The sequence below is a fragment of the Erythrolamprus reginae genome, chromosome 5 (assembly GCF_031021105.1).
Source record: "Erythrolamprus reginae isolate rEryReg1 chromosome 5, rEryReg1.hap1, whole genome shotgun sequence".
Lineage (NCBI taxonomy): Eukaryota > Metazoa > Chordata > Lepidosauria > Squamata > Dipsadidae > Erythrolamprus > Erythrolamprus reginae.
In genome coordinates, this window is record NC_091954.1 from 46,624,208 (window position 1) to 46,652,128 (window position 27,921).

The window sequence follows — 27,921 nt, forward strand, 5'->3', positions numbered from 1 at the left end:
GGGCTCCCATGCCGCTTCAATGTGCCCCTGCCCCTCAAAGGGGACGGTTAGGAGGGGAGGGGGTCCAGGGTACAAACCCCACCTACTGGGGGGAAACTGGGCCCAGCCCAATTAATTTACAAAAACAACAACAACAACAACAACACGGGGGTTGGTTGAGGGACGACCACCCTCGCTCGAGAGCGGCCGCTCTCTTGCTAGGTTTCTCCAAGGGATTCAGGATCCCTTACATGGGGGGTTCGAGCAAGCCTTTGGGTTCGACAACCTCAGGTTGGTTGTGGGACATGACGGCATTGTTCGGTCCAGAATAGCATAAGAGGTGGCTGTGGGGAAGGGCCTTGGGCCCTTCCCGGAGCCGCCCTTCCCGAATCTTGGGGTGTCCCCATTAGGGGTGGTCCCCTGAAAGGTGGGTGTTGAATTTAGGTTGATTCACCACTTGTCTTTTCTTAAAAGGGAGTCAGTGAAGGATTTCGTTCCTGACGAACTTTGTTTAGTCCGGCTCGCATCCTTTGATGCGGTCGTGGCCATGGTAAGGCAGTGTGGGGTTGGAGCCCTTATGGATAAATGCGACATTAAGTCAGCATCCCGGCTCTTCCCCATACACCCAGACGGCTTCGAGCTGTTGGGCTTCCATTTCATAGGTGTTTTTATGTGGTCGGGGTTTTACTCACGGGTGGCTCCGTCTCATGCTCTCTTTTGGGAGAGCTCGAGCACCTTCTTGGAGTGGGCGCTCAGGAGGCGCAGTGGTCTGGGCTCGGCGTTCACTACCTTGAGGGTTTCTTGATGGCGGGGACTGCGCGTGCAGAGCACTGCTTTGCTCTAATGCGGGTCTTCGAAGCCCTTTGCACTCTGTTGGGGGTGCCTTTAGCCTCTACGGGGACCGAGGGCCCCGCCACCGGGATTACCTTCCTAGGTATTGAATTGGACTCAGAGGTGCAATCTTCTAGTTTGCCCCTGGACAAGTTGACACAAATCAGGGATCACCTTGGTACGGTTCTGGGGCTGCAGGAAGGTCACTCTTCGACAGCTCCAGGACCTAGCTGGGATACTTAATTTTGCCCGCCGGGTCGTGGTGCCGGGCAGGGTTTTTTCTAGGAGGTTATATACTGCGATGAGGGGGCTCCGCTTATATACTGCGATGAGGGGGCCCGCTTATGTGCAGGGGTCAGGGCTGACCTCTGCGTGTGGCGGAGTTCTTAGAACGTTTTAATGGGTTGTCTTTTTGGAGGCAAGAGCTTCTTTTGGAAGCTGAATTGCAGTTGTGTTCTGATACTGCATGTACTCGTGGCTTTGGGTTGTGTTGGATGACCAGTGGTGCTGGTCTGCGTGGCCTCCTGAATGAGGGCCTCTTCTTTGGTTAAGGATTTGACCCTTTTGGTAGCTCTCCCCCTTGATAGTGGCCCTAGAGCTTTGGGGTGAGCAGTTTGGGGGCAAGACTGTGCATTTTGGTGTGACAGCCTAGCGGTTGTCCATGTTGTGAACGCCCTGTCCTCCAAGAGGGACAGGGTCATGCGGCTTGTCCGCCAATTTTTTTTTTGGGCATAGGTCCTTGTCCCTGACCACATTGTTTTTAGCTAGGCATGTCCCCGGGTTAGATAACGGGGTTGCTGACGCCTTGTCCCATGGTCAGTTGTCCCGGTTTCGGACCCTGGCCCTGCGGGCACGTATGTCGCCAGGGGCTTTTCCTGTCCACCTTGGGGCCGGGGGGCTCCTGGGCAGTAAAGAGTAGAGGCTTGCTGGGCTACGGCACTCTTGGGGGCTTAGCAGCGGGCAGGTGAACTGTTTGGGATTGCAGGCAGTATACGGGTTACCCCTATAGCTGGCCTGCCCCAGTTGTGTACCTGGCCATATTTGTGTCCCGCTTAGGCAGCGTGGCCTTTCGGTTAGGACTATTAGGTCCAGGTTGGCCGGCTTCGCCTTGTTTAAGGCGGGGGCGGGGTTATTGGTTTTATGGTGACTTCCGCATTGTGACAGTGCGGGAAAGTTGGGCCGGGGCCGCATCGCGGGCCGCCAGGTCAATTTGGTGCCTTCCATCTCATTACTTCAGTTAGGTGGGTGCTAGTGTGTAGGGTTTGGCCAGGCCAAGTATGGATCCCGCCATTAGGGAACGCTCGTTCTCGAGAGGCGCTGCCACTAGTGCGGTAACGGCGTTCTCGATACGGAGGATTCAGGAAGTCGCTCGCCGGCGGTCAACGGCCTGTTTTAGGGTACGAACGGCCTGTTGAGGGTCCGGGTAAGATCTTAGGCCAGGTTCCTCCTTTGGTCCCCTTCTATTCAACCCCGCCAGGACGCGTCCGACGGTGTTGCTTGGGGTCATGAGCGCTCCGAGACCACTCAGCAACAAGTTACCATCGGGGGTGGGGACCCTGCCATTGTGGCGGCTGGATCCTGGTTGTCTGGCTGGGGAGACGGGGTGTGCGGTGGGACGGGCGTTTCTACCGCTATTGCTGGGAGGGCGGCATCCCATTGCTGCGCCCAGGTGGTCCTGGGAGGGCGGCATCCCATTGCTGCGCCCAGGTGGTGTCGGGGGGGCGGCATCCCATTGCTGCGCCCAGTTGGGCTGGGAGGGCGGCATCCCATTGCTGCGCCCAGTCGGTGGCCAGGGGCGGCATCCCATCGTTGCGCTCAGAGGTGTGCTGGGAGGGCAGCATCCCATTGCTGCGCCCAGTCGGTGCCGGGGGTCGGCATCCCATTGCTGCGCCTGGATGTGTGCTGGGAGGGCGGCATTCCATTGCTGCGCCCAGTTGGTGCTGGGAGGGCGGCATCCCATTGCTGCGCCCAGTTAGTGCCGGGGGCGGCATCCCATTGCTGTGCCTGGATGTGTGCTGGGAGGGCGGCATCCCATTGCTGCGCCCAGTTGGTGCTGGGAGGGCGGCATCCCATTGCTGCGCCCAGTTAGTGCCGGGGGCGGCATCCCATTGCTGTGCCTGGATGTGTGCTGGGAGGGTGGCATCCCATTGCTGCGCCCAGTTGGTGCTGGGAGGGCGGCATCCCATTGCTGCGCCCAGATGGTACTGGGAGGGCTGCATCCCATTGCGGCGCCCAGGTAGTGGGTCTTGCACCTCGGTGGCAAGGACCTGTGTGGGCCTGGGGGGTCTACTTTAGATCTGCCAGGCTCGCGAAGCCTGTGGTGGCTTCGCACTGTGCGGCCCTCCACGCAAGGGGTGTGGTCAAGATCCTCACGGGGATCGCTTGGTGGGACGCCATTTCCCTTAGGGCCCTTCACCGGGTTAGACGGGGAGTTAAGGCCCTGGGTACGGTAGTCAGAGGGTTAGGCGGGGTGGTTGTGGCCCATCCCCGCATCACCATAGATCAGCTGTGGCTTTACCTGGCTGCTGGTCTTCCTCTGTCAGAACTGAGGAACACCATTTTTCTTACAGGACCTGCAGTGTCTCTGCGTGAGCTGGCGTAGTTAGAGGGGGGAGTCGGGGGGCCAAGATAGAGATCTGACCCCCGCTCCGTGGCAGGTTAGGGGCGGAAAACTGGGTGGTGGTTTAGCAACTGCGCATTCTCCCTTGGGCATCTTTGGGGATGATTGACAGGTTCTCTCCAAGCTCATGGTGGGGTGCTACCTGAGCAGTTGTGGGGAACCTGTCTTTGGGTCCCGCACCTTGAAGCCCCCGGGTAGGGGTTAGCCGGCGGGACCCCCCTCATGCAAGTGCATGGCAGGGTCTCAGGTGAGGGAGTGGTCCCTCACCTGGACTAGCATCGAGCTACGCCCATAGTTGCCCAGGAATGTTGATTGCTACGTCATTTCCGCCCCGGAAGCAATTGTTTGACCCTGCAGGTCCATTGTTTGGGTCATATTTAAATATGTTAATTTATGCTAATTTAGTTGAATAAATTATGCTAATTTATTTTAATAAAAATGACCCAGTTTTAAATCCAGCTCTTGTGTCCGTGTCATTACTCCGTCTCTTCTGCAAATGACTGTGGCTTACAATAAGCCAAGAAGAAAATAGTCACCAGAAACTCATTTTATAGAGAGCTGTTTCAAAAGTTTGAAATTGGTGCTAAGTGATCCTGGCATGAAACCCATGTAATGGGTCCTAGCAATTTGAGTTGAAATAAAGAAAGGAAAATATGTTAATTAAGCAAGTAATCAAATAACAGTGTATGAAGATGCCTGACATTGAGTTTTAATTCAGAGAAACAAACTTTTGATACTCCTTCAATTAAATTAAATTCAGTTTGTATTATAATCAGAATTCTAAATATATGCTGAATTAATAAAGTTGACATCCTAAGATCATAATACAAATAAGTTGCAATCTTTTATAAGAAGCTAATATTTTCATTTTATTATTCATCCACCATAAAGTTAAGCTATCAAAATTTATATAGAATAGAAGAGAAGAGAATTTTATTGGCCAAGTGTGATTGGACACACAAGGAATTTGTCTTGGTCCATATGCTCTCAGTGTACATAAAAGAAAAGACATATTTGTAAAGAATCATGTGGTACAACACTTGACTATTGTCATAGGAGTCAAATAAGCAATGAAGAAACAATCAATAATAATAATAATAATAATAATAATAATAATAATAATAATTTATTAGATTTGTATGTTGCCCCTCTCCGAGGACTCAGGGTGGCTCACAACAACATAAACAGTGTACAAATCCAATTTTAAAATACAATTTAAAACCCTTATAATAAAATAAAATAATCACACAACCAATCAAATCATACACCAGCCTTGACAATTGGGGTGTGTACTAGTTTCCCCATGACTGGCGGTAAAGATGAGTTTTTAATAACTTATGAAAGGCGAGGAGGGTGGGGCAGTCCTAATCTCTGGGGGGAGTTGGTTCCAGAGGGCCGGGGCCACCATAGAAAAGGCTCTCCCCCTGGGTCCCACCAGATGACATTGTTTAGTCGACGGGACCCGGAGAAGGCCAACTCTGTGGGACCTAATCGGCAGCTGGGATTCGTTCGGCAGAAGGCGGTCTTGGAGGTATTCTGGTCCAATGCCATGAAGGGCTTTGTAGGTCATAACTAGCACTTTGAATTGTGACCAGAAATTGATCGGCAGCCAGTTCAGGCCGCTGAGTGTTGTTGAGACATGGGCATATCTGGGGAGGCCCACAATTGCTCTTGCAGCTGCATTCTGCACGATCTGAAGTTTTCGAACACTTTTCAAAGGTAGCCCCATGTAGAGAGCGTTGCAGTAGTCGAACCTTGAGGTGATGAGGGCATGAGTGACTGTGAGCAGTGACTCCCAGTCCAAATAGGGCCGCAACTGGTGCACCAGGCGAATAAAAATCTTGGAATACATATATATTGAATACACATATATTGAAACTTTGCTCCAATTTCCATCCAGAAATAATTTGGGTTGAAGTTGGAATGACATTTAATGTATTGATTTTCAAGAGTGTAAATAGCAAACTGAAAAGGACATATCAAACTTTAGGCAAAGGAGAGTAGAGTAAGGAATTTAAATTTTCCCCTTTGCCAAGTTCCTAAATGAAAACTTTTTTCTGATTCTTAAATATTCTTAGTTAATTTTCTGCCCATTGAAATAGCTCCTGCATGTAAACATCTGTTTCGGAGATGAATCTATTTTTCTAGTGTTTATGGAAAATGGAAGAATTAAATTTTCAGTTCTAGTGATCTGTCAGTGGGTGTTATTTACATTTTAAGAAACAATTGCATTTGTATAATGTAATCATTGCTTGGTGTCTAGCTGTCTAGGGTAAAGATAAAAAATTTACATGAAATGCTCTTAGATAAGAGGTTATGCTTTGATGCTGACGTAATAATCGCAAAATGTGTCTTTTATTATACTTTCCATTAATGTCAGCATTCCATACATATGAATATGTGGACTCCTAAATGGTTTATTTATTTAATTAAGCAAGATTTTCTGTATTACTGTAAACATTTTAGTTTCCTCAATTTGTTGCTATTATACTTTCGGGTATGAAAAGAACAATTTGGGCTGTATAACAATAAAGAAAGTTCACTTACAATTATACTTCTTTGAAATATATTTCACTTATTTATTTCATTTACTAAGAAAACTTAATCTCTTATCTGTTCACATTCTAAAAAAGGGAATTGGTTACAAATATACGATACAAAAATAGAGATATACAATAAAATAATGGATAATTAATATTTTCTTATATTAGGACACTAAAAATATAGTGAGAAAAATAATTTAAAAAAAATTGATTCCAAGGATGAGAATATATTTAATATATATTTTTGATGACCAAGGGCTTATTCCCATTACCAGGCAGGCAACCATTTCTGGAGGGCAGGAATTGACTGTGCCACCTTGTATTATGGAAATCCTTATTTATTTATTTATTTATTTATTTATTTATTAATTATTATTTGGATTTGTATGCCACCCCTCTCCGAAGACTCGGGGCGGCTCACAGCAAGTAGTACAAATCATAAATAATCCAATCAGTTAAAATATTTAAAGCTTTAAAAAACCCCATATACTAACAGACACACACACAAGCATACCATGTATAAATTAAACATGCCTAGGGGGAGATGATTCAATTCCCCCATGCCTGACGGCAAAGGTGGGTTTTGAGGAGCTTACGGAAGGCAGGAAGAGTAGGGGCAGTTCTAATCTCCGGGGGGAGTTGGTTCCAGAGAGCCGGTGCCGCCACAGAGAAGGCTCTTCCCCTGGGGCCCGCCAACCGACATTGTTTAGTTGACGGGACCCGGAGAAGACCCACTCTGTGGGACCTAATCGGTCGCTGGGATTCGTGCGGCAGGAGGCGCTCTCGGAGATATTCTGGCCCAATGCCATGAAGGGCTTTAAAGGTCATAACCAACACTTTGAATTGTGACCGGAAATTGATCGGCAGCCAATGCAGACTGTGGAGTGATGGTGAAACATGGGCATACCTAGGTAAGCCCATGACTGCTCTCGCAGCTGCGTTCTGCATGATCTGAAGTTTCCGAACACTTATTCATTATCAAAATGACTTCCGGATGCATTATTATATTCCCATTCTATATTTGTGTTTCCTCAACTGATGTTCTCTGTTCTGGACTACATTTTTCAGTTTTTTGCGTCTAAATCCAGTTCAATGAATCAATCAGAATAGACCTGGAAGGGACCTTGGAGGTCTCCTAGTCCAGCCCCCTGCTCAAGCAGAAGACCCTTGTACCAGAGGTGGGTTGCTACCAATGCAGTAGGTGACTGTGCACCAATAGTGGCTGCGGGATTGCACAAATTGTGTGCGACCGCTCCGGTGCCAGTCCTTTGGGCACCACCATATTTTTTCTTTAATTTTTCCTGCTTTTGGCTTCCTATACATGCACAGAGGCAAAATATCATGAGGGGACGCTCGTGTGCATGAGATTTTGGTAATTTTTTGCTTCTGCACATGCGCAGGAGCAAAGAATCGCCAAAATCTCACACACGTGTGCATCCTCTTGTGAGATTTTGGTGCATTTTTGCGTCCTGCGACTGTGTGGAAGCAAAGTCACACTGGGGATGTGCATACTTGCACATGCGACTTCCCATGCTGCATGTGCAGCACACCAGTAGCAGCAGGTAAGAGGAATTCCGCCCCTGCCTTGTACCATTTCGAACAAGTTACTTGCCAATCTCTTCTTAAAAACCTCCAGTGATAAAATACCCACAATGTCTGAAGGCGAACTGTTCCACCAGTTAATTGTCCTCACTGTTAAGAAGTTTCTCCTTAATTCCAGGTTGCTTCCCTCCTTGATTAGTTTCCATCCATTGTTTCTTGTCTGGTGCTTTGGAAAATGAATGGACACCCCCCCCCCCTTCTTTGTAGCAGACTCTAAAATACCAGAATATTGCTTTTATGTCACCTCTAGTTTTTAATTGGCTACTTTTCAGAGGCATGGTAATGCATTTTGATGCCTTACTTTTGTATGTATAAATTCGAGTTAAATGCATTCAAGTACACAAATATGCATGTGTATAAATGCATGAAGACTTGCCCATTGGCTTTCTTTCTTTCTGGAGCTGAAAGACAGGAGAGCATAGCAGCAAGACAATTTGTCCAGTTGCAGGAATTGATAGTTGCGGTCTAGACTGATTGGTTTGCATCCTATTGCCTAAGTGCCCCAGGCAAATTGGATTTTCTCAAGTCAGTTTAAAGTCAAGCGGGCATGAGTCTATAGAGAGGGGTGGCATACAAATCCAATAAATAAATAAACGAGCACAGGCCAAAACAACTTTTAACAGTAACCGTGGATATGCCATATAATATAATATAATATAATATAATATAATATAATATAATATAATATAATATAATATAATATAATATAATATAATATAATATAATATAATATAATATAATATAATATAATATAATATAATATAATATAATATAATATAATATAATATAATATAATATAATATAATATAATATAATATAATATAATATAATATAATATAATATAATAGGGATTCTAATACTGGTAGCAATACTTAACGGGACTTGTATCTTGCTTATTTGACTGAATCATACCTTTAGAAATAGGGGGTCCAACCTTGGTAACTTTTAAGACCTGTGGACTTCAACTCTTAGAATTCCCTGGCTGGGAAATTGGGAGTTGAAGTCCATAAATCTTAAAGTTGCCAAGGTTGAACACCCCCCTGCTTTAGAGGAAAACCATAACTATCATAATCATAAAGAATAGTCATAATGAGTAAGAACCCGCTATTAGTAAAGTCCTATAAATAGTTTTACCATATATTTTAAATTTTTGTACAAATACTAATGTTAAAGGAAAGGTTCTTTATTCTTACTGGTCCAGAATATAACTTTGGCTTGGCAGCAAAATTTGAGGAAAGAAACCTGTCCCAAGTATTTCTCGACTTGCCTCAATTACTACAAAACTTTAGGATTTTTTTTACATTTAGCATTCTTCTGGGACTTTCTCTCTATCCCTTTCCCTCTCTATCCCCCTCTCTCTCTTTCTCTCCCTCCCTCCCCCCTCTCTCTGTATAAGATGAAGAATTTAGTGTGTGTGCACATGTGTGTAGGTATAAGTACTTAATTTAAAAAGTTTTTAATTCAAGCATTCTATATACAGCAATTATATAATTATATAATATATAATTTGTAATTATATAATTTTGGTGTATAAGTACATTATTTTGCTCTGTGTGGACTCAAACCAAGAGGTGCAGTTTCTCAAAGGTTGAACCTATTTCAAAACAATAGTCAGTCATTGAAGTATATCTGTATACCTGCAGTATACTTTTTTCTTTCCAATATTTGGCACACACAATCGTTGCAGCTGTCACAATATACAGAAATAAGGTCCCACATTGTTTTTTTTCATGGTGATTTATCCATAATACCTAGAAGAAAGGCTTCAGATTTCATTAATATTTGTGGTTTATGTACGGTAGTTTTGCATAAGTACAGTATTATTATATTTATCCAACATGATTTAGCATGTTGAGTCAAATGCATCATCAGTCTTGAGTCCCTTCATGTTCACAAGAGTTTTAAGTCCAGACCACCTTGAATTCCACTGACTCTTTATTTGCCGTCAATTTGCTTTATCTGTTAACAGTCCAGATTCTTGTAGAGAGCATTAGCATACAATCAATCTACATTCATTTGAACTGCCTTGACTCCTGATTTCCTGCACTTGACAATAATTAAGTATAAATGTATCTCAGGTTTGATTATACTTCCAGTATATTTTAGAAGTTCCATTATACATCCTTGCCAATCTATTTGGACTCAAATCCTATCAATACATCATGTTATTAAAAATGTCTTTGAAACAGTAATTCAAAGTAAACTTTCAACCATTAATTTATGTAATCTCCCATTATTGTAAGCTAACATTATTGTAACCAACATTTTAACCATTTTATCATACAATCCATAGCATATTCACCTTCCAAGCTTATCTGTGAAGTAGGGGGATAAAACCTTTTTAAATACATGTTAATTATAGGAAGAAGAAAACATTGCAGCATCATAAAGCTTTGTACTGGAGACAATACATACATTGATGGGAATAAGGAGGTCGCTGACCATTTGAATAGCTACTTCTGTTCAGTTTTCTCAGAAGGCAGTCTACAATATAATACTATGGGTGAATATAGCATTGCTTCCAGCTATAGGGATTTAGCTCCAGGGATCTCAGAGGCCGATGTCTTAGAAGAACTTGAATGATTAAAGACAAATAAGGCAATGGGTCCAGATGGCATCCACCCCAGAGTTCTTAAAGAACTCAGATATGTGATTGCTACCACCCTGACTGATTTGTTTAACCAATCCCTTTTAACAGGAGATGTTCCTGATGATTGGAGAATGGGCAGTGTTGTGCCTAGCCACAAGAAGGGCAGTAGAGAAGAAACTAGTAACTACAGGCAAGTTAGCTTGACATCAGTTATAGTTAAAATGATAGAGACTATACTAAAAAAGAGAATAAGCGAGCACCTAAAAACCAATAACTTGTTGGACCCAAACCAGCATGGCTTTACTGAGGGCAAATCATGTCAGACTAATCTCATTGATTTCTTTGACTATGTCACAAAAGTGTTGGATGAAGGTGGTGCCATGGATGTTGCCTATCTGGACTTCAGCAAAGCCTTTGATACGGTTCCACATAAAGAGCTCATAGATAGCTTAGTGAAGATTGGACTTAATCCCTGGATAGTTTGGTGGATTTGCAGCTGGCTGAAGTGTAGATATCACAGGGTTGTTGTTAATGGTGAGTATTCTGAGCAGAGTCAGGTTACAAGCGGTGTGCCACAAGGGTCTGCTCTGGGTCCTATTCTTTTTAATATCTTTGTGTGTGACATAGGGGAAGATGACTCGAAAGTGTGCAATAGGGTTGATATTCCTGGAGGCATCTGTAATATGGCAAATGATTTAGCTTTACTAGATAAGTGGTCAAAGCAATGGAAACTGCAGTTTAATGTTTCCAAATGTAAAATAATGCACTTGGGCAAAAGGAATCCTCAATCTGAGTATTGTATTGGTAGTTATGTGTTAGTAAAAACTTCAGAAGAGAAGGATTATGGGGTAGTGATTTCTGACAGTCTCAAAATGGGTGAATAGTGCAGTCAGGTGCTAGGGAAAGCAAATAGAATGCTTAGCTAGAGGTATAACAAGCAGGAAGAGGGAGATTGTGATCCCACTGTATAGAGCGCTGGTGAGACCACATTTGGAATACTGTGTTCAGTTCTCGAGACCTCACCTACAAAAAGATATTGATAAAATTGAACGGGTCCAAAGATGAGATACAAAAATGGTGGAAGGTCTTAAGCATAAAACGTATCAGGAAAGACTTAATGAACTCAATCTGCATAGTCTAGAAAACAGAAGGGAAAGGGGAGACATGATGAAAACATTTAAATATGTTCAAGGGTTAAATAAGGTTCAGGAGAGAAGTGTTTTTAATGGGAAAGTGAACACAAGAACAAGGAGGCACAATCTGAGGTTAATTGGGGGAAAGATTAGACGTAACGTGAGAAAATATTATTTTATTGAAAGAGTAGTAGATGCTTGGAGCAAACTTCCAGCAGACGTGGTTGGTAAATTCACAGTAACTGAATTTAAACATGCCTGGGATAAACATATATCCATCCTAAGATAAAATACAGAAAATAGTATAAGGGCAGACTAGATGGACCAATCTTCTATGTTTCTATGTTTCTATCCTAACTAATATTTTATAAACTTTAGTAATCAAATAGTCATCTCCAGAGCATCAATTCTAGAATATGTACATGTGCAGGGGTTTTTTAAGCAGAGACCTCTGTACATGCACGGCTGAGTCACCTGGAATCCTCCTATACTGTATTGTAAAAAATTCTGAGTTCATGGGAAATGTTGTTTCCTGTAATTGTTTTTGTCAAACTTATTCCCACTGACAGCTTCACAGATCCCACAACAGACTGGTGTAAGAAAACCTTCTGTCTTTTCCCAGATAGTCCTAGGGGAAGAGATTTTACCTCAGAGTACAAACAGAGAGTTTTCTTACACACTGAAGCTGCTCAGTATTTTGAAATGAGGGGGTGAAAGCTCTCATAGGACCAACATTTTTGCCTGCTTCATTACAAAGGAATATGCATAATCCAATGGAACATGGAAAAGGTCATGGGAAAATTATTAAAGCAAATTCTAGGTTGCTAAGAAAGGCTTCATGAATAGAAGAGTAAAAAAATATAATTATTAGTCCATATGAAACAGTAAAAATAAAGAAGAGCTTTCAGAACCTTGGGTGTTCTCCTCTCATATACGTTCCATGTAAGATTTATTTATCAAAAATAAAAGAATCAGAAGAATGAGTGTGGGATCTCCTTGTTTTGAAAATAAGTTGCCTTTGAATCTTTGTACAACATATAAGCTTATTATAGTTAATTTGATTCTATAAGATGAGGATTGAAGTAACATCAACAGATTTTTTTTTGTCCAAAATATTCCAATAACTACCTCCCCCTGACTTTACCATTATATAATGAAAGGACTTTAGAAATAATTATCTATACCAACCAACATACATACATACATACATACATACATACATACATACATACATACATTGAAGGGCTACCAAAATTTTTACTACCACACTGTGGGCATTGCTTATGCAGGATGCCCTGCATTTTCTTTCAACATACAGTGATACCTTGTCTTACAAACTTAATTGGTTCCAGGACGAGGTTCTTAAGGTGAAAAGTTTGTAAGACGAAACAGTGTTTCCCATAGGTATCAATGGAAAAGCGATTAATGCGTGCAAGCCCAAAATTCACCCCTTTTGCCAGCCAAAGCTCCCGTTTTTGCGCTGCTGGGATTCCCCTGAGGCTCCCCTCCATGGGAAACCCCACCTCTGGACTTCTGTGTTTTTGCGATGCTGCAGGGGAATCCCAGCATCACAAAAACGAGGGCTATGCTGGCAACGGAAGTCCGGAGGTGGGGTTTCCCAGCGAAGGGAGCATCAGTGAAATCGCAGCATCGCAAAAACACCGAAGTCCTTGAAACCCCACCTCTGGACCTCTGTGTTTTTGCAATGCTGCGATTTCACTGAGGCTCCCCTCACTGGGAAACCCCACCCCCAGACTTCCATTACCAGTGAAGCACCCATTTTTGCACTGCTGGGATTCCCCTGCAGCATCACAAAAACACGGAAGTCCGGAGGTGGTGTTTCCCATGGAGGGGAGCCTCAGGGGAATCCCAGCAGCGCAAAAATGGGTGCTTTGCTGGCAATAGAAGTGCGGAGGCGGGGCATCCCAGCAGCAGCGGTGGGTTTTAAGGTGAAAATAGTTTGTAAGAAGAGGCAAAAAAATCTTAAACTCCGGGTTTGTATCTCGAAAAGTTTGTATGACGAGGCGTTTGTAAGACGAGGTATCACTGTATTTCAGTGCAAATTGGATGCTCTGAGGTAGAGCTCCATTTTTTCTACTCCACTCCGTTCCCTCTTCCCATCTGGGTGGCATCCCATCCCTGCATACATACATACATACGGCCATCTACGAGGTTGTATCCACCCAGCTTGTATTTTGTGTTCTGATTTTTCTTGCCAATGTTTAAGACAGAGCATTTGTTGGTTGAGATTTGAAGTTACCAATTGTTTGACCATTCTGACACATAGTCAAGGTCTTTTTGAAGAGCAATACCATTATCCGTGGTATTGAATAGTTTTACATCATCAGCAAAGAGAACAGTTGCTATGATTGCAAAGGTCATTTATGTAAATTATAAAGAGTGTTGGTCTTAAAGGGCTGCCTTGGGAGACACCATTGTTAACAGGTGCAGGATTTGATAGGGTGCTCCCTATTTTGATCACTTGTTGCCTTTTTGACAGAAACGCAGCTATCCAATTATTCAGGGGCTTAATTTTTTTCTGGCAAAAACCAATATCAACAGAAGTAAGCCCCAGAACAGTATTCTCAATTTTGGCAACTTTAAGATGTGAGAACGTCAATATCCAGAATTCTCCAGCCACCTTACACCTTAAACTTGCCAAGATTGAAGAAACACTGCTATGGAGAGTACATAACTGATGTTATCACTTAGTTGGGCAATAAAATGGCTGCCAGTAAAAGGCCAAACCTGGAGAGAATTAATTGAACCCCACAGTTTAATTCTGGGCTACAAATATTCTCTTCTTTTGGTATTACATCAGTAAATTAGTATATTAGTCATACCATAGCATCTACTGAGAAAACATTTAAAGCTGTTGTACAATTATTTCAATCTACCTTCCTTAGGCAGAGGTGGATAGAAATACGAGCAAATAAGAAGTCTTGTTAATTTTATGTGCAGTAGCTTTTAAAATTAAACACGTGATTGAAATATTTTATGACTAAACTCATGAATAATGTGAATGAGATGGAAAGGGATAGTGAAATGTCTCAATAACAAATAGCATGAAGAAAATATTGACTGGTCCTACATTGCAGAAGAACTGTCCTGCAGAAAGAGGCAAATATTTTTAGATAAATTAATGGGAAAAGAGAATGGAGAATTCTTACTCACAGTTAATGCATAAGTTGGGCAAATCAGAAGTTTCTAGAGCTTTTATTGTTTATGTAACCCACCTATGGGAAAAGACTCTAGGTTTCATAATGAAATATGAATTTTATGTTATTTTGGGCTTCTTTCTTTGAATTCCACTCTCCTATTTTTCTTTCCCAATTTTGCAACTTTTATACCTGTTGCAGAGTTTGTTTTTGTTGTATTCAATTATTGTTTTCTTCCATTTCATTTTTCAGACTCACCCAGCAATGCTGAAATTTCTTATACAAGCTGAAAGTGAACAACTTGTCATCAGTCTGGAGAGAAATGAGTAAGTGGTTGTAATTGCTATTCCCTGCAGTATAGTAGTGATATGGATTACTAAATTAAAATTGATGGTTTATATTTGTAATGTATGGCGAGGTATGGCCCTGCCTGCTTTGACAAAATAGCTTTGACAAAATAGGCTGGTATAACAGTGTTCCAAAGGTTTATTTCATTATTTAAAATGAGGGAGCAATTCTGTGAGATTTTGTACACAAATCATGCATCTCTTTCGGCATTACTTTAAGCTTTTTTTACTTAAACAAACCTGTTTGTTCACATTATGATAAATAATTTTAAACACATATTGCTTTGTTTTGATATATTTCATAGTTTGAAATGAGTTAACCTGTCTAGGTATAATTATTCATTTTTTTGCAATAAAAAAACTTGAATTCTCTCTGACCTAGTAGTTGGAAGGTAGGAAAACTGAGAGAAATAATTTTACTAAACCATCTCATAATTATAGTCTTGCTTATTGCAAGAATGGCAGCAGAGTGTTCTTAGTCTTGTAGAATCACTCATCGGTTCATCTAAGATTAATAAGAGAATGGCTAACGGTCTTAGTCTATTTTATCTTTTTTTTATGGTGATATGTTGATCCTGGCATAGGGACTTGGTCTTTCATATCTGTTTTTCTCAGAAGGTTGCACACGATAACTGACTATGCATATACACAATTCTTCTACACAATCAGGAGAATTGCCTATTTTTAGGATAGAAAAACCAATAATTTGCTTAGGGATAAAGAAGCTTCTTACTTGGTATCAGTTTGAAACTCCCAAATGTCATTACCTAATTGCCTGGATGCACTGACATTTTAAAATGTATACCTTTTATTGTTGACATCTGAAAATATAGTTTTCCCTCTCTATTTACTCCAACTGACACATTGTGAAATCCTTGGCTTGGTAAAAAGTGAAAATAAACCATATGCAATCTTCTATTTGTAAGCACTGAGTCATCCCAGACTGGGTTAAGTGATTACACGCTACTCTTTTATAGACTCTTGGCTGAAACAGTGTGGCTGAGTAGTCCATCCATCCAAGACATAGCATTAGCAAACATTTCTTCAAATTAAAAATAAGAGTGAGTGAGCAAGATTAAAAAATACTGTAAAAATATGTTGGCTTAGAACTCTGCCTCTAAATGCAAGAACATAACTGGAGTGGAGCAGAATTTGATTTGTTCGTCCCTAGTTACCAGGAACGATCACGTATATGTACAGAGGATTCTTGAGCAGTTATAAACATCAAGAAATGAAGTTGCCACAGCATAGCCAGTTTGTGAAACTCCCATTATATGTACAACATGAGTCCAGTGGTAAGAGTCTTGCATGTAACACTAAAATAGGAAACTATTTTATGCATATTCAACACTGTTAGAAGGAAGAAAATAGCAATAGCACATTTCCCTCCATAATGCTTTACTATATCTTCCTACCCTAGTAGGGGGATGAAATTGGGGTTATAAATTATACAACTGTAAATTCTTCCTTTGGTCCAAGTATATAACAAGGGTGGAAGAGAGCTTTTTTAATATAAGAGATTTTTCCTTTTCCTTGTGTAGGCATAAGCTATTTCAGGAAGTGAGGGGGAAACACATTTTCTGCAAAAACCTGAGCACTGATATGAGCACTGGAGATAGTTTTACAGTTTAAAAAACAAAGGCCAAATCCTTTGCTATTTCATACATTTAAGGAGTTGAGCCTTTTTTATTCCCTGCCACAATTCTCATCCTCCCTCAGGAAGGCAAATGTGAACTGGACTTTCTGTAAAAAGTTATTCTATGGTGGTTTAATAAATGAGCAAGCAATCCAAATTGGCTCCCTATGGAATCCACTGAGATTCCTTATTAGTTCTGCTAGAGAGACCAATGATGCTGCCAGGGGATAGCAAATGTTAAAATTGCAATTTTAACATTTAAAATTCTAGAATTTCCCACAAACAGCCATCTCTTGGGAACAATGAACACCTGGAAATTGGCAGTATAACTGTCCAACATTTGCCATTACCAACTACATTAATTTACTGTCCCCAGTTTCAGTTACTACATCTTATGAAATCTAACGTGACCTATCTACTCTCCCTTTGGTGGTGCTCAAGACATATTTCTTCTTTTTTGGTTCTTTGTCTGTACTGATACAATATAAGGCTATCATCAAGTAGTCCCTCAGGGAGAGGCAATTTGTTTTTAATATATCCAGCACCATGTTCAAGCTTCATACTAGATGTAGACAGAACTCTCAGAAGTGCTTTCCATCAATCAGCCAATCAAATGTTTCAGCAATGCCAATCAATCAGCCAATCAAATGTTTCAAAATGCTATACCGTTGGCATCTTCTACCAAAAAGGTTAGCCAAGATACATAAAATAATAATTCGGCATGTGTAAGAAAACACAGAGCACCTTCTTTCATTTATGGTGGTCTTGTCCAGAAACAAAAAAGTATTGGAAAAAAGTGAGGAATTGGCTGCAACAAATAACAGGGACAACTATTGAATATACACCTGAATTTTTTAATTAGGAATTATGAAAGGGTCATATACCAAAAATGTAAGATATTTAATTTTACACATAATAACAGCGGCAAGAAATTGCATTTGCACAGAAGTGGAAGAACTCAATGATACCTGAAGATAAAGAGATAATCAGAAAAATCTACGAATGTGCTGAGATGGACAGGCTGACTATAGAACTAAACAACCAAAAGGTTTTGGACTACTATTCAATCTGGACAAAATGGTATTCATGGGCTACAACAAAAGATGGAATAGGATACTTGTATATATAAATGTAACTAAGGATAAAATTGGAAGGAATATATATGTAAGATGTTGATTCACCTGTAAGTATGAATATGTGTTATACGGGGGGGGGGGGGCAATAAATATATATATTTTAAAAATGTTTCAGCAATGCCTGATTTACAAGTAGCAGTTTCATAATTTTGTACATGAAATTCTGAAGACAAGAAATGGGTATCTGGCTGATAATGCTAAGAAACCATGTTGTGTGGCCCTGATCTTACAGTTGACAATAGGTCAAGAAACTCTGTCTTAATAGAAGTATGGTGTCCCTCAATTCCCAAAATTCCTAATTCTTCTTTCAAAGTTCATGAAATTCAGTAATTTCTTCCTCTAAAATCTCTGGTGTGAGACAACATTGCATTCTCTCTGTTGTTAATAAGACTGCAGCCCTAATCTTGTTAGACCAGATAATCTATATGGTGTTTATTTCTCAGAAGGTATACACAAGAGTGTGTTGATGAAGTGGACTAGGCCATTGGAACTGTGAGTTCCGCCACCTGCCTACTGGATCCGTGTCCATCTTTGCTGGTTTTGGCCAGCAGAGAGGTGACACGGAGCTGGGTCCAGGAGATTGTTAATGCTTCTTTGAGGGGGGGTCCTTTCCAGCTCCTTACAAGGAGGCACTTGTGTACCCCCTCCTCAAGATGCCTTCCCTGGACCAAGCCGTACTTAATAACTATCATCCAGTCTCCAACCTTCCCTTGGGGAAGGTTGTCAAGATGGTGGGGGCTCTCCAGCTACAGCAGTCCTTGAAAGAAGCCGATTATCTAGGCCCTCAATAGTCAGGATTCAGGCCCGGCTACAGCATGGAAACTGCTTTGGTTCTGATGGATGATCTCTGGCGGGCCTGGGACAGGGGCTTGTCCTCTGTCCTGGTGCTTCTTGACCTCTCAGGGGCTTTCGATACCATCGACCATGGTATCCTTCTGCGCTGGCTGGAGGGGTAGGAGGAGAACCACTGAAGGATAGTGCCTCCCACTCCTGGTTTGTCGCAGTTAGTGTTAGTGGGGGGCCAGAGGTTGACCTCTAGGTCTCTCCCTTGTGGGGTACCTCAGGGGTCGGTCCTCTCCCCCCTGCTATTTAATATCTACATAAAACCGCTGGGTGAGTTATCCAGGGGCATAGGGTAAGGTATCATCAGTACGCTGATGATACCCAGTTGTACATTTGGTGGGACCCAGGGAAAGAGCCTTCTCTGTAGCGGCCCCGTCCCTCTGGAATCAATTCCCCCCAGAGATTCGAATTGGCCCTACTCTTCCTGCCTTCCGCAAGAAGTTGAAGACCTATCTATGTCCCCAGGCAGGGGGAATAACTATCTTGTCCCCCTAGCACCACCTTTTTCTGAATGTAATATATGAGAATGGTGTGATTGTGTAGTAATGATTGTTTTTTTAATATTTATGGGTTTTAAATTGCTTTTAACTTATATTGGATTTGTACTTTGTATATTGTATTGCTGTTGTTGTGAGCCGCCCCGAGTCTTCGGAGAGGGGCGGCATACAAATCTAATAAAACTTATACTTAATAATTACATTATTTATCTATCTTGGAATGGGTGGCGATACCAAAGTTATCACCTCCTAGTAAAATATGAACATTTTACTAAAGATACATACTTAGAAAATAGCAAAGAGTGGGAGAAAAAATATCCTAAACTTCATCTACCTGATAAAATCTCCTTGTGACAGATTTCTCAGATATCTCATTCTCAATAATATTTATTAGTGATTATGATAACTGAAGTTCAGGATATTGCTGAAGAGCACCAGACTAGGAAAACTGCCTGGAGTATTGGAGAGTAAGAATGAGTATAGTTTAGTTAAGCTATTATTTGAATTGTACGTATAGGTTTTTATTGCCATTTTGAAAATATAAGTTGATTTAGAAATTACTCTGTTTGTATAAGAGCTAAATCAAAAGGGAAAAAAAAGCTTTCTCCTCAGAGGTTTGCTCCCTTCAATAATCTTCCCCCACAGAGCCAAAATTACCTTACCAAAATTACTAAGTACTCTGCTCCTTAAATGTGGATTGTTGCACAGTATGCCTAAATATACCATATCAGTTATGGTTGGTATGGCTAACCAAGATACTGTATATATAAATCAGCTAAAAAGAATAGTATTTTTCCTCCCAATTTATTTTATTTTATAATTGGAGGTTAAGCTTACTGTCATTGAAACTACAACAGTGGTGCTAGATGCTTATTATGATCTGATATAATCGCTCTGTTGTGAATATCATCTTATTTTCAAAATAATTTTCTTGTTGCATAAAAAATTATGTAGCTGAATAATGATGTTTGTAGGTATGTATGTGTGTGTATGTGTATTATATTATCAATATATGTGTGTATGTATGTGCAAACTCACATACACATCAATATTCAACTACAGTTCCCCATTAAGTCCATTTTCAGAAGAATACCTAGGATTGCCCCTTGGTGAAATGCCTCTGAAAAGAAGTGGATTCATTATTTATGAACTGATAATATATACTCTTCCATTCTCTAATGAAGCATAAGATGATGGGGTTTTGAAGAATGTATTTTTGCATAAAAAATGTAAATTGACTCCACAAAGATCTTAAAATAAATAAGTGTGCTTGAGGTGTGAATAGAATGTAAAGACAAACACCTTTGCTGAGTCTGTGTTTCTTAGATTAAAACAGAGGCATTTAAAATCTGTGTCTATATTGCCTAATCATTTTTAAAGCATTTATGTGCAAAGTATGAAAGAAAATTGCTTACTAAATGTTACAATTTCTGTTTTAGCAAGATAATTAAATTAAAATAAACTTTGGATACAGTTATTTATACTTGGTCAAAATAAGTATAAATAGCATTCACAGCACGATACTGAAAAAAATTAGGGAATCAATGAGTAAATTGTGATTGTTCAATAGTGCTAGATTATAAATTCATTATCTTCCAAGTGGGTCACATTGGGGTTCATTGCATATTGCTGCTATAGTGGATTACAAATAAAGAGTGGCATTTCAGATTGCAACTGAGAGGAGTCTTTCTCCTAAGCTAGGATGAACTGATTAACTAAATTACTTTATCACTGATTTTGAAAATATTACTTTTAGATGAAAATATAGATTCCTAAGTGCAGAATTTAGATTGTAATTACATTTCTTTATTTTCACCTGAATCACAATGGGATTAAATAAAGAGTCTTTGGCCTTTAGGTATTTAAATGTTGGAAACACTTGCTGAACAAATTGACTATTCAAATGTTGTCTCTCACCAAACTGTTAGAAAGAATAGAATATATTAACCTTCCTACTGACCCGTATGACTATGTAAAACTTAGGATATTTCATGAGTGAAACAAACTTCTTGAATCTGAAAAGTCAGTGCTGCCAAGTGACACAACCCCATACAAAATTATTTCTCCTCCTCTTCTCCTCCTTCGATAAAAGGTGTTTTGGAGCCAGAAATTAAAGTCTAAACTTATCCTCAAACTGCTCCTCTTCGGAGAATGCAATCTCATTGGGGAAAGGCAGATCTACCTTCCCTCTGAAATTACAGCACATCACAGTGACTACTTTGTCTTGACTGAATTCAATTTCAGTGTGCTTCCCCTCTCACCCATTCCATTATAGATTGTAGGGTCATTTCTGGAAGAGATCACAAGGAAACAAGATCTGACTGTCATAAGCATGTATATAGCAATTTTACCAGATATTGAAAAGAAATAGCAATAGCATTTAGCCTTATATACAGCCTCATATCTCTTTACAGCACTCTCTGGGGAGTTTACAATGTAAGCAATATTTGCATAGTTCTCCACCCCCTTAACAGTCTGGGTTTTCACTTTACCAACCTCAGAAGAATGAAAGGCTGAATCAATGCTGAACCCCCTCAGGATCAAACTCCAGACTGTGGGCAGAGTTTGCCTGCAATGCTGTACTTTAACCACTGCGCCACCAGAGGTAAAACAGTAGAAACAATATACAGTGGTACCTCAAGATACGAACCCCTCGTCTTACGAACAATTCGTGATACGAACCCGGGGTTCAGAAAAAATTTGCCTCTTCTTACGAACTTTTTTCAAGTTACGAACGCCAAACCCGAACTTCCGGGTTCGGCATTGGGAGGCTCCTGGGAAGCCCCCGGGCTGTTTTAAAAGGTGACCGCCGGGCTGGGGGGCTTCCCAGCAACCTCCCGAATCCCGAACTTTTGCCGAACTTCCAGGTTCGGGGTTCGGGGGGGTGCTGGGAAGCCCCCCAGCCCGGCGGTCACCTTTTAAAACAGCCGGGCGGCTTCTCAGGAGCCTCCCAACGCCGAACGCGGAAGTTCGGGTTTGGCGTTTGGCTTCCGGAGGCTCCTGGGAAGCCCCCCGGCTGTTTTAAAAGGTCACAGCCAGGCTGGGGCGCTTGCCAGCAGCCCCGACTCCCTGCCGCTCGCCCATGGCCGGCAGAAGATCGCTCTTGCCCGGCTTCCGCGCGAGGCATCAGGTCAGCATTCTGTGGGGCGGGCGGCGGGGAAGCCGGCGGCTGTGGCAGCTGCTGCAGGAGGCTTTCCCCCTCCTCGTCCGCCGCCCGCCCGCCCAGAATGCTGACCTGATGCCTCGCGGGGAAGCCGGGCAAGAGCGATCTTCTGCCGGCCATGGGCGAGCTACAATAAGCTTCCACGCCCTCGCCCGTGCCTGGCGGGAGGTGAAGAGTGCTTTGCCCAGTGCAAAGTTGACAGCAAGCAGCTCCGCAGTCCCCAAAGGAGGCTTAACCCCGCCCCTCTGTCCCACCCCTCGCCCGTATCCGGCATAACTTCCTCCTGCCTATCCCCGCTCTTCTGCCGGCCACGGGCGAGGGGTGGGACAGAGGGGTGGGGTTAAGCCTCCTTTCGGGACTGCGGAGCTGCTTGCTGTCAACTTTGCACTGGGCAAAGCACTCTTCAGCTCCCGCCAGGCACGGGCGAAAGGCGAGGAAGCCTATTGTAGCAGCTGCCACAGCGGAGACATTTGGGGTTTTGGCTGGGGGGGGGAGGGGAAGGCAGGAGGTCCGGCCCTTCATTTGCCCTCCCAGCAAAAGACAAAGCCGCACAGCTCCGCATCGCCGAAGGAGGCTTAACCCCACCCCTCTGTCCCACCCCTCGGCCGTGGCCGGCAGAAGAGCGGGGATAGGCAGGAGGAAGTTATGCCGGATACGGCCGAGGGGTGGGACAGAGTGGTGGGGTTAAGCCTCCTTCGGCGATGCGGAGCTGCGCGGCTTTGCCTTTTGCTGGGAGGGCAAATGAAGGGCCGGACCTCCTGCCTTCCCCTCCCTCCCCAGCCAAAACCCCAAATGTCTCCGCTGTGGCAGCTGCTACAATAGGCTTCCTCGCCTTTCGCCTGTTTCAGCTTTCCATCCATCCACGTCACTTCGCCGCTAAATCGTATGGCAGCAAACAATCTTTGGGGTTTTCGCTGGGGGGAGAAGTAGGACCTTCCTAACTTCCTCCCCCCCCCCCAGCGAAAACCCCAAAGATTGTTTGCTGCCACACGATTTAGCGGCGAAGTGACGTGAAGGGATGGAAAGCTGAAACCGGGCTGTTTCAGCTTTCCATCCATCCACGTCACTTTGCTGCTAAATCGTATGGCAGCAAACAATCTTTGGGGTTTTCGCTGGGGGGAGAAGTAGGACCTTCCTAACTTCCTCCTCCCCCCCCAGCGAAAACCCCAAAGATTGTTTGCTGCCACACGATTTAGCGGCGAAGTGACGTGAAGGGATGGAAAGCTGAAACCGGGCTGTTTCAGCTTTCCATCCATCCACGTCACTTTGCTGCTAAATCGTATGGCAGCAAACAATCTTTGGGGTTTTCGCTGGGGGGAGAAGTAGGACCTTCCTAACTTCCTCCCCCCCCCCAGCGAAAACCCCAAAGATTGTTTGCTGCCACACGATTTAGCGGCGAAGTGACGTGAAGGGATGGAAAGCTGAAACCGGGCTGTTTCAGCTTTCCATCCATCCACGTCACTTTGCTGCTAAATCGTATGGCAGCAAACAATCTTTGGGGTTTTCGCTGGGGGGAGAAGTAGGACCTTCCTAACTTCCTCCCCCCCCCCAGCGAAAACCCCAAAGATTGTTTGCTGCCATACGATTTAGCGGCGAAGTGACGTGAAGGGATGGAAAGCTGAAACCGGGCTGTTTCAGCTTTCCATCCATCCACGTCACTTTGCTGCTAAATCGTATGGCAGCAAACAATCTTTGGGGTTTTCGCTGGGGGGAGAAGTAGGACCTTCCTAACTTCCTCCCCCCCCCAGCGAAAACCCCAAAGATTGTTTGCTGCCACACGATTTAGCGGCGAAGTGACGTGAAGGGATGGAAAGCTGAAACCGGGCTGTTTCAGCTTTCCATCCATCCACGTCACTTTGCTGCTAAATCGTATGGCAGCAAACAATCTTTGGGGTTTTCGCTGGGGGGAGAGGTAGGACCTTCCTAACTTCCTCCCCCCCCAGCGAAAACCCCAAAGATTGTGCCTTTCTTTGTTGCGCTTCCACCAGCATGGCCTGGCTGGCAGCGGAAGATGTAACCGAGCTCACGGGGCTGGGCTCGGCTCCCCCTCTTACCAGCCCAGCAGGCAGCCGCCATGGAAGGCTCCGTTCCCTGTCGGCCACGGAGACCGGCCCCGTGGGCTCGTTTACATCTTCCGCTGCCAGCCAGGCAGCGCAACGAAGAGAGGCATTCGCTTTCCTCCCGCCGGCCCCTCAATCGGGCCGGTAGGGAACAGAATGGAACCAGCCCAGAAGCAATAGACGCAGGATCGGGCCGGCAGCAGGCGCAGGGCGAGGCAGCAGGTCTGCATCCTGGGCAGGCGGGCGGGCGGCGGGCGAGGAGGCGCGGCCGAGCGGCGACAGCGGCGGTTCTCCTCACTTCGGAGAGCTTCCTGGGCATGAAAACGCGCGAATCCAACAAGAACGAAAGCCAGGAAGCTCTCCCTGGCGGAGACCGCCGGCCCCTCAATCGGGCCGCCGTGACGGGGACCACTGGCCTGCCTAGCGGGCTGGGAGGGAGGTGGAATACGGGAGGAGGAGGAAGAGGAGGAGGAGGGAGGAAGGAGAGAGAGAGAGAGGGAAGCCGCCCGGCTGTTTTTAAAGGTGACAGCCGGGCGGCAGCGTTTTTTTGCGGTTGTTTTTTTTTTGTTGCACGGATTAATTGACTTTACATTGTTTCCTATGGGAAACAATGTTTCGTCTTACGAACCTTTCGTGTTACGAACCTTTCCCTGGAACCAATTAAGTTCGTATCTTGAGGTTCCACTGTACTGTAGAGACCAAAGAAGCATGGTATAATGGTCTCCATTTTGAGGAACATTAGTTTCTAGGCAATATTTCCTGAAAGTCTCTTCAGTGATAAGAATGAAACACTAAAAAGTTGTATCTTGTACTCTCCTCTCAGATGGTTCAGAAGGATAGTGTGGCAAATTTTATGAAAAATGCTGACATCTCAAGAGGAATCTACCAAGTTACATTCCTTCTGTTAATTACTAAAGAAAATCCAACAGGCTACAGATCAATCTCAACCCTACATCTGCTGCTTTTAACTAGGCTCCAGGGACATATGTTTTGTTAACAAGTTGATATTTCCTTCTTCAACTTTATTTCAATTTGATTTTTAAAAGTCCCTGGGTTTCTTATAATTTTCATTTGTAACAAAATGTAAGCATAATATGAGGCAGACTGCCTTCTGCTCACACATCCCAGTGACTGATCAGATCCCACAGACCCAGATGCCTTCAGACCCCCTCAGCCAAACAATGCTGGCTGGCAGGACCACAGGAGTGGCCCTTCTCTGTGGTGAGTCCAGCACTCTAAAACCAGCTTCCCCTGGAGATTCGTACCATCCCCACTCTCCTGGCTTTCCGAAAGGCCCTAAAAACAGGCTCTGCTGGCAAACCTAGGAAGACTGTTGAGCACCGACATCTTGCTCCAGCCTGACTGTTGTATGATTATGAGGTTAATGCTTTTTTTTACTATGGGATTTAACTTTTTGCATCATATTTTATTGTTGTTTGCTGCCCTGAGTCCTTGAGTAGATGGGCAGCATATAAATGTAATCAAATCAAATCAAATTATAGTTTGATTAAATTTATTTTTACATTTAATAAACATACCAAATCTGATACTTAAACAAAGCCTCTGTCTCATACAAACACACACACACACACACACACACACTCACACCTCTGATCTTGAAATAGCCTAGTGACCAGATCAGAAAGTGGCAAAAACATAAACACTCACTGTATTACAGTTTTTCAAAAAATGTTATTTTTCTCCTGTCAAAAGAAAGAATAATAAAAATGTTTACATCGCTTCACAATTTCCAGAAATTGTACACTTCCAGTTCAGTGGGGTATGAATTTGTGGATCAAATCAAGCAGAAAAGATCTGTTTCTTTACAGCACTTATCACCGCAGCATAAAATTTGAAATTGACTTGATCCTGATCCTTAATACATGGTAGTCCTATCATTCACTTGCACTCCAGTCATTTACTTTGCTGTTTTAATATTCATCTGTGTAGGTGAGACAATTTTTCAAACAGATTAGAGAGAGCACTCAGCAGGGATTGAATTGACTGTCCAAGTATCCTTCTATTGCATATACCTCTAGAACAGACCTGGGCAAGATGTGGCCTGAGGGCCGGATGCGGCCCACCCGCTGTCTGTGACCAGCTCTTGGAGGTCGGTCCAACTTTTCTAGATAAGAACCGGGTGTTCAAGATATAATATATAATAATATAGAATATATAGAATATATAGAATAGAATAGAATTTTATTGGCCAAGTATGATTGGACACACAAGGAATTTGTCTTGGTGCATATGCTCTCAGCATACATAAAAGAAAAAGATACATTTGTCAAGAATCACGTGGTACAACACTTAATGATTATCATAGGGGTCAAATAAGCAACGAAGAAACAATATTAATAAAAATCTTAGGATACAAGCAACAAGTTACAGTCATACAGTCCTAAATGGGAGGAAAAGGATGATGGAACGATGAGAAAACTAGTAGAATAGAAGTGAAGATTTAGTAAAAAAGTCTGACAGTGTTGAGGGAATTATAATAATATATAATATGTAATATAATATGTAATATGTAATATGTAATATGTAATATATAATATATAATATATAATATATAATATATAATATATAATATATAATATATAATATATAATATATAATATATAATATATAATATATAATATATAATATATAATATATAATATATAATATATAATATATAATATATAATATATAATATATAATATATAATATATAATATATAATATATAATATATAATATATAATATATAATATATAATATATAATATATAATATATAATATATAATATATAATTATAATATAATTAACTCAGTTCTACCCAATAATATACAGTATTGGGTAGAACTGAGTTAATTATATTAGTCCGGCCCTCTAAAACCATCTCAATTTCTCATATGCAGCCCTATGACAAAATTAATTGCCCACCCCTGCTCTAGAATCATTGATGAAAGCAACTCCAACCTTTTCAAGATAACTTAGAACCCAGAAGGACCAAATGACCTTTTGACAAATAGTATCATAATAAGCCTTAATCAGATGGTGATCCATTTATGATGGAGGATCCCTACCCATAGAACACTTTTTTACTTAAAAAAACAACTCAAATCTAATACCATATGTTGGTGCTGTAATCAGTTTTTATTGGTTAGTAGTCATCATGTCTGTTGTGAACAATATAGCTGCTTCAAATAAGCCAGCCACAGGGAACAGTGGATAGGGAACTACTTGAATGTCGTAAGCCCAAAACCAGATGTTAGTCACTAGCTTATTCATGCATTATGTTAGATAGAATCTCCAAATGTTTTATGATCCTAAGACTAAATATATACTGCATACAAACACCCACACATACACTCAGCATGAACCAGCTTTTGCACAGATATAATTTCAAGGGACATATTGTACTTATATATCATGATTACACCACCTTCTCCCTTGGCTGCTGTACTACAAAAGAACCTGAGCCAAAATCAGACCTCTCCCTTTCTAAACAAGGCAACAGCTTCCTCATCCATTATCTCTCTCTTTTTGTTTTTGGAGTGAGAGCAAGAGTCAAGATCATGCTCTTTGAAGGTCCGGACTGATTCTCTAAGACTTGATGGTTCACATAATTTCCAGAAGAGGGGAATGGGCCTTTGTAATCATCCTTTACCTTCAGGACTCTCTGATGAGTCAGATTTTAAAATGGAAAGAACTATTCCTTTGCAAGTATCTTTTTTGAATTCAATTTGAGTGGGAGCCTGATAATGGCAACTTGTAAGTATTGTAAGTATTCATGCACT

General features: G+C 42.3%; 1 protein-coding gene across 1 annotated transcript in view; it reads left to right on the plus strand.

Moving 5' to 3' along the window:
- Positions 1–27,921, plus strand: part of ADAM12 (ADAM metallopeptidase domain 12) — a 350,980-nt gene that overhangs the window by 67,000 nt on the left and 256,059 nt on the right. The window contains exon 3 of the mRNA XM_070752490.1: positions 14,709–14,782. Within this exon, the coding sequence (XP_070608591.1) occupies positions 14,709–14,782 (74 nt within the window). The remainder of the gene's footprint in view (positions 1–14,708; positions 14,783–27,921) is intronic.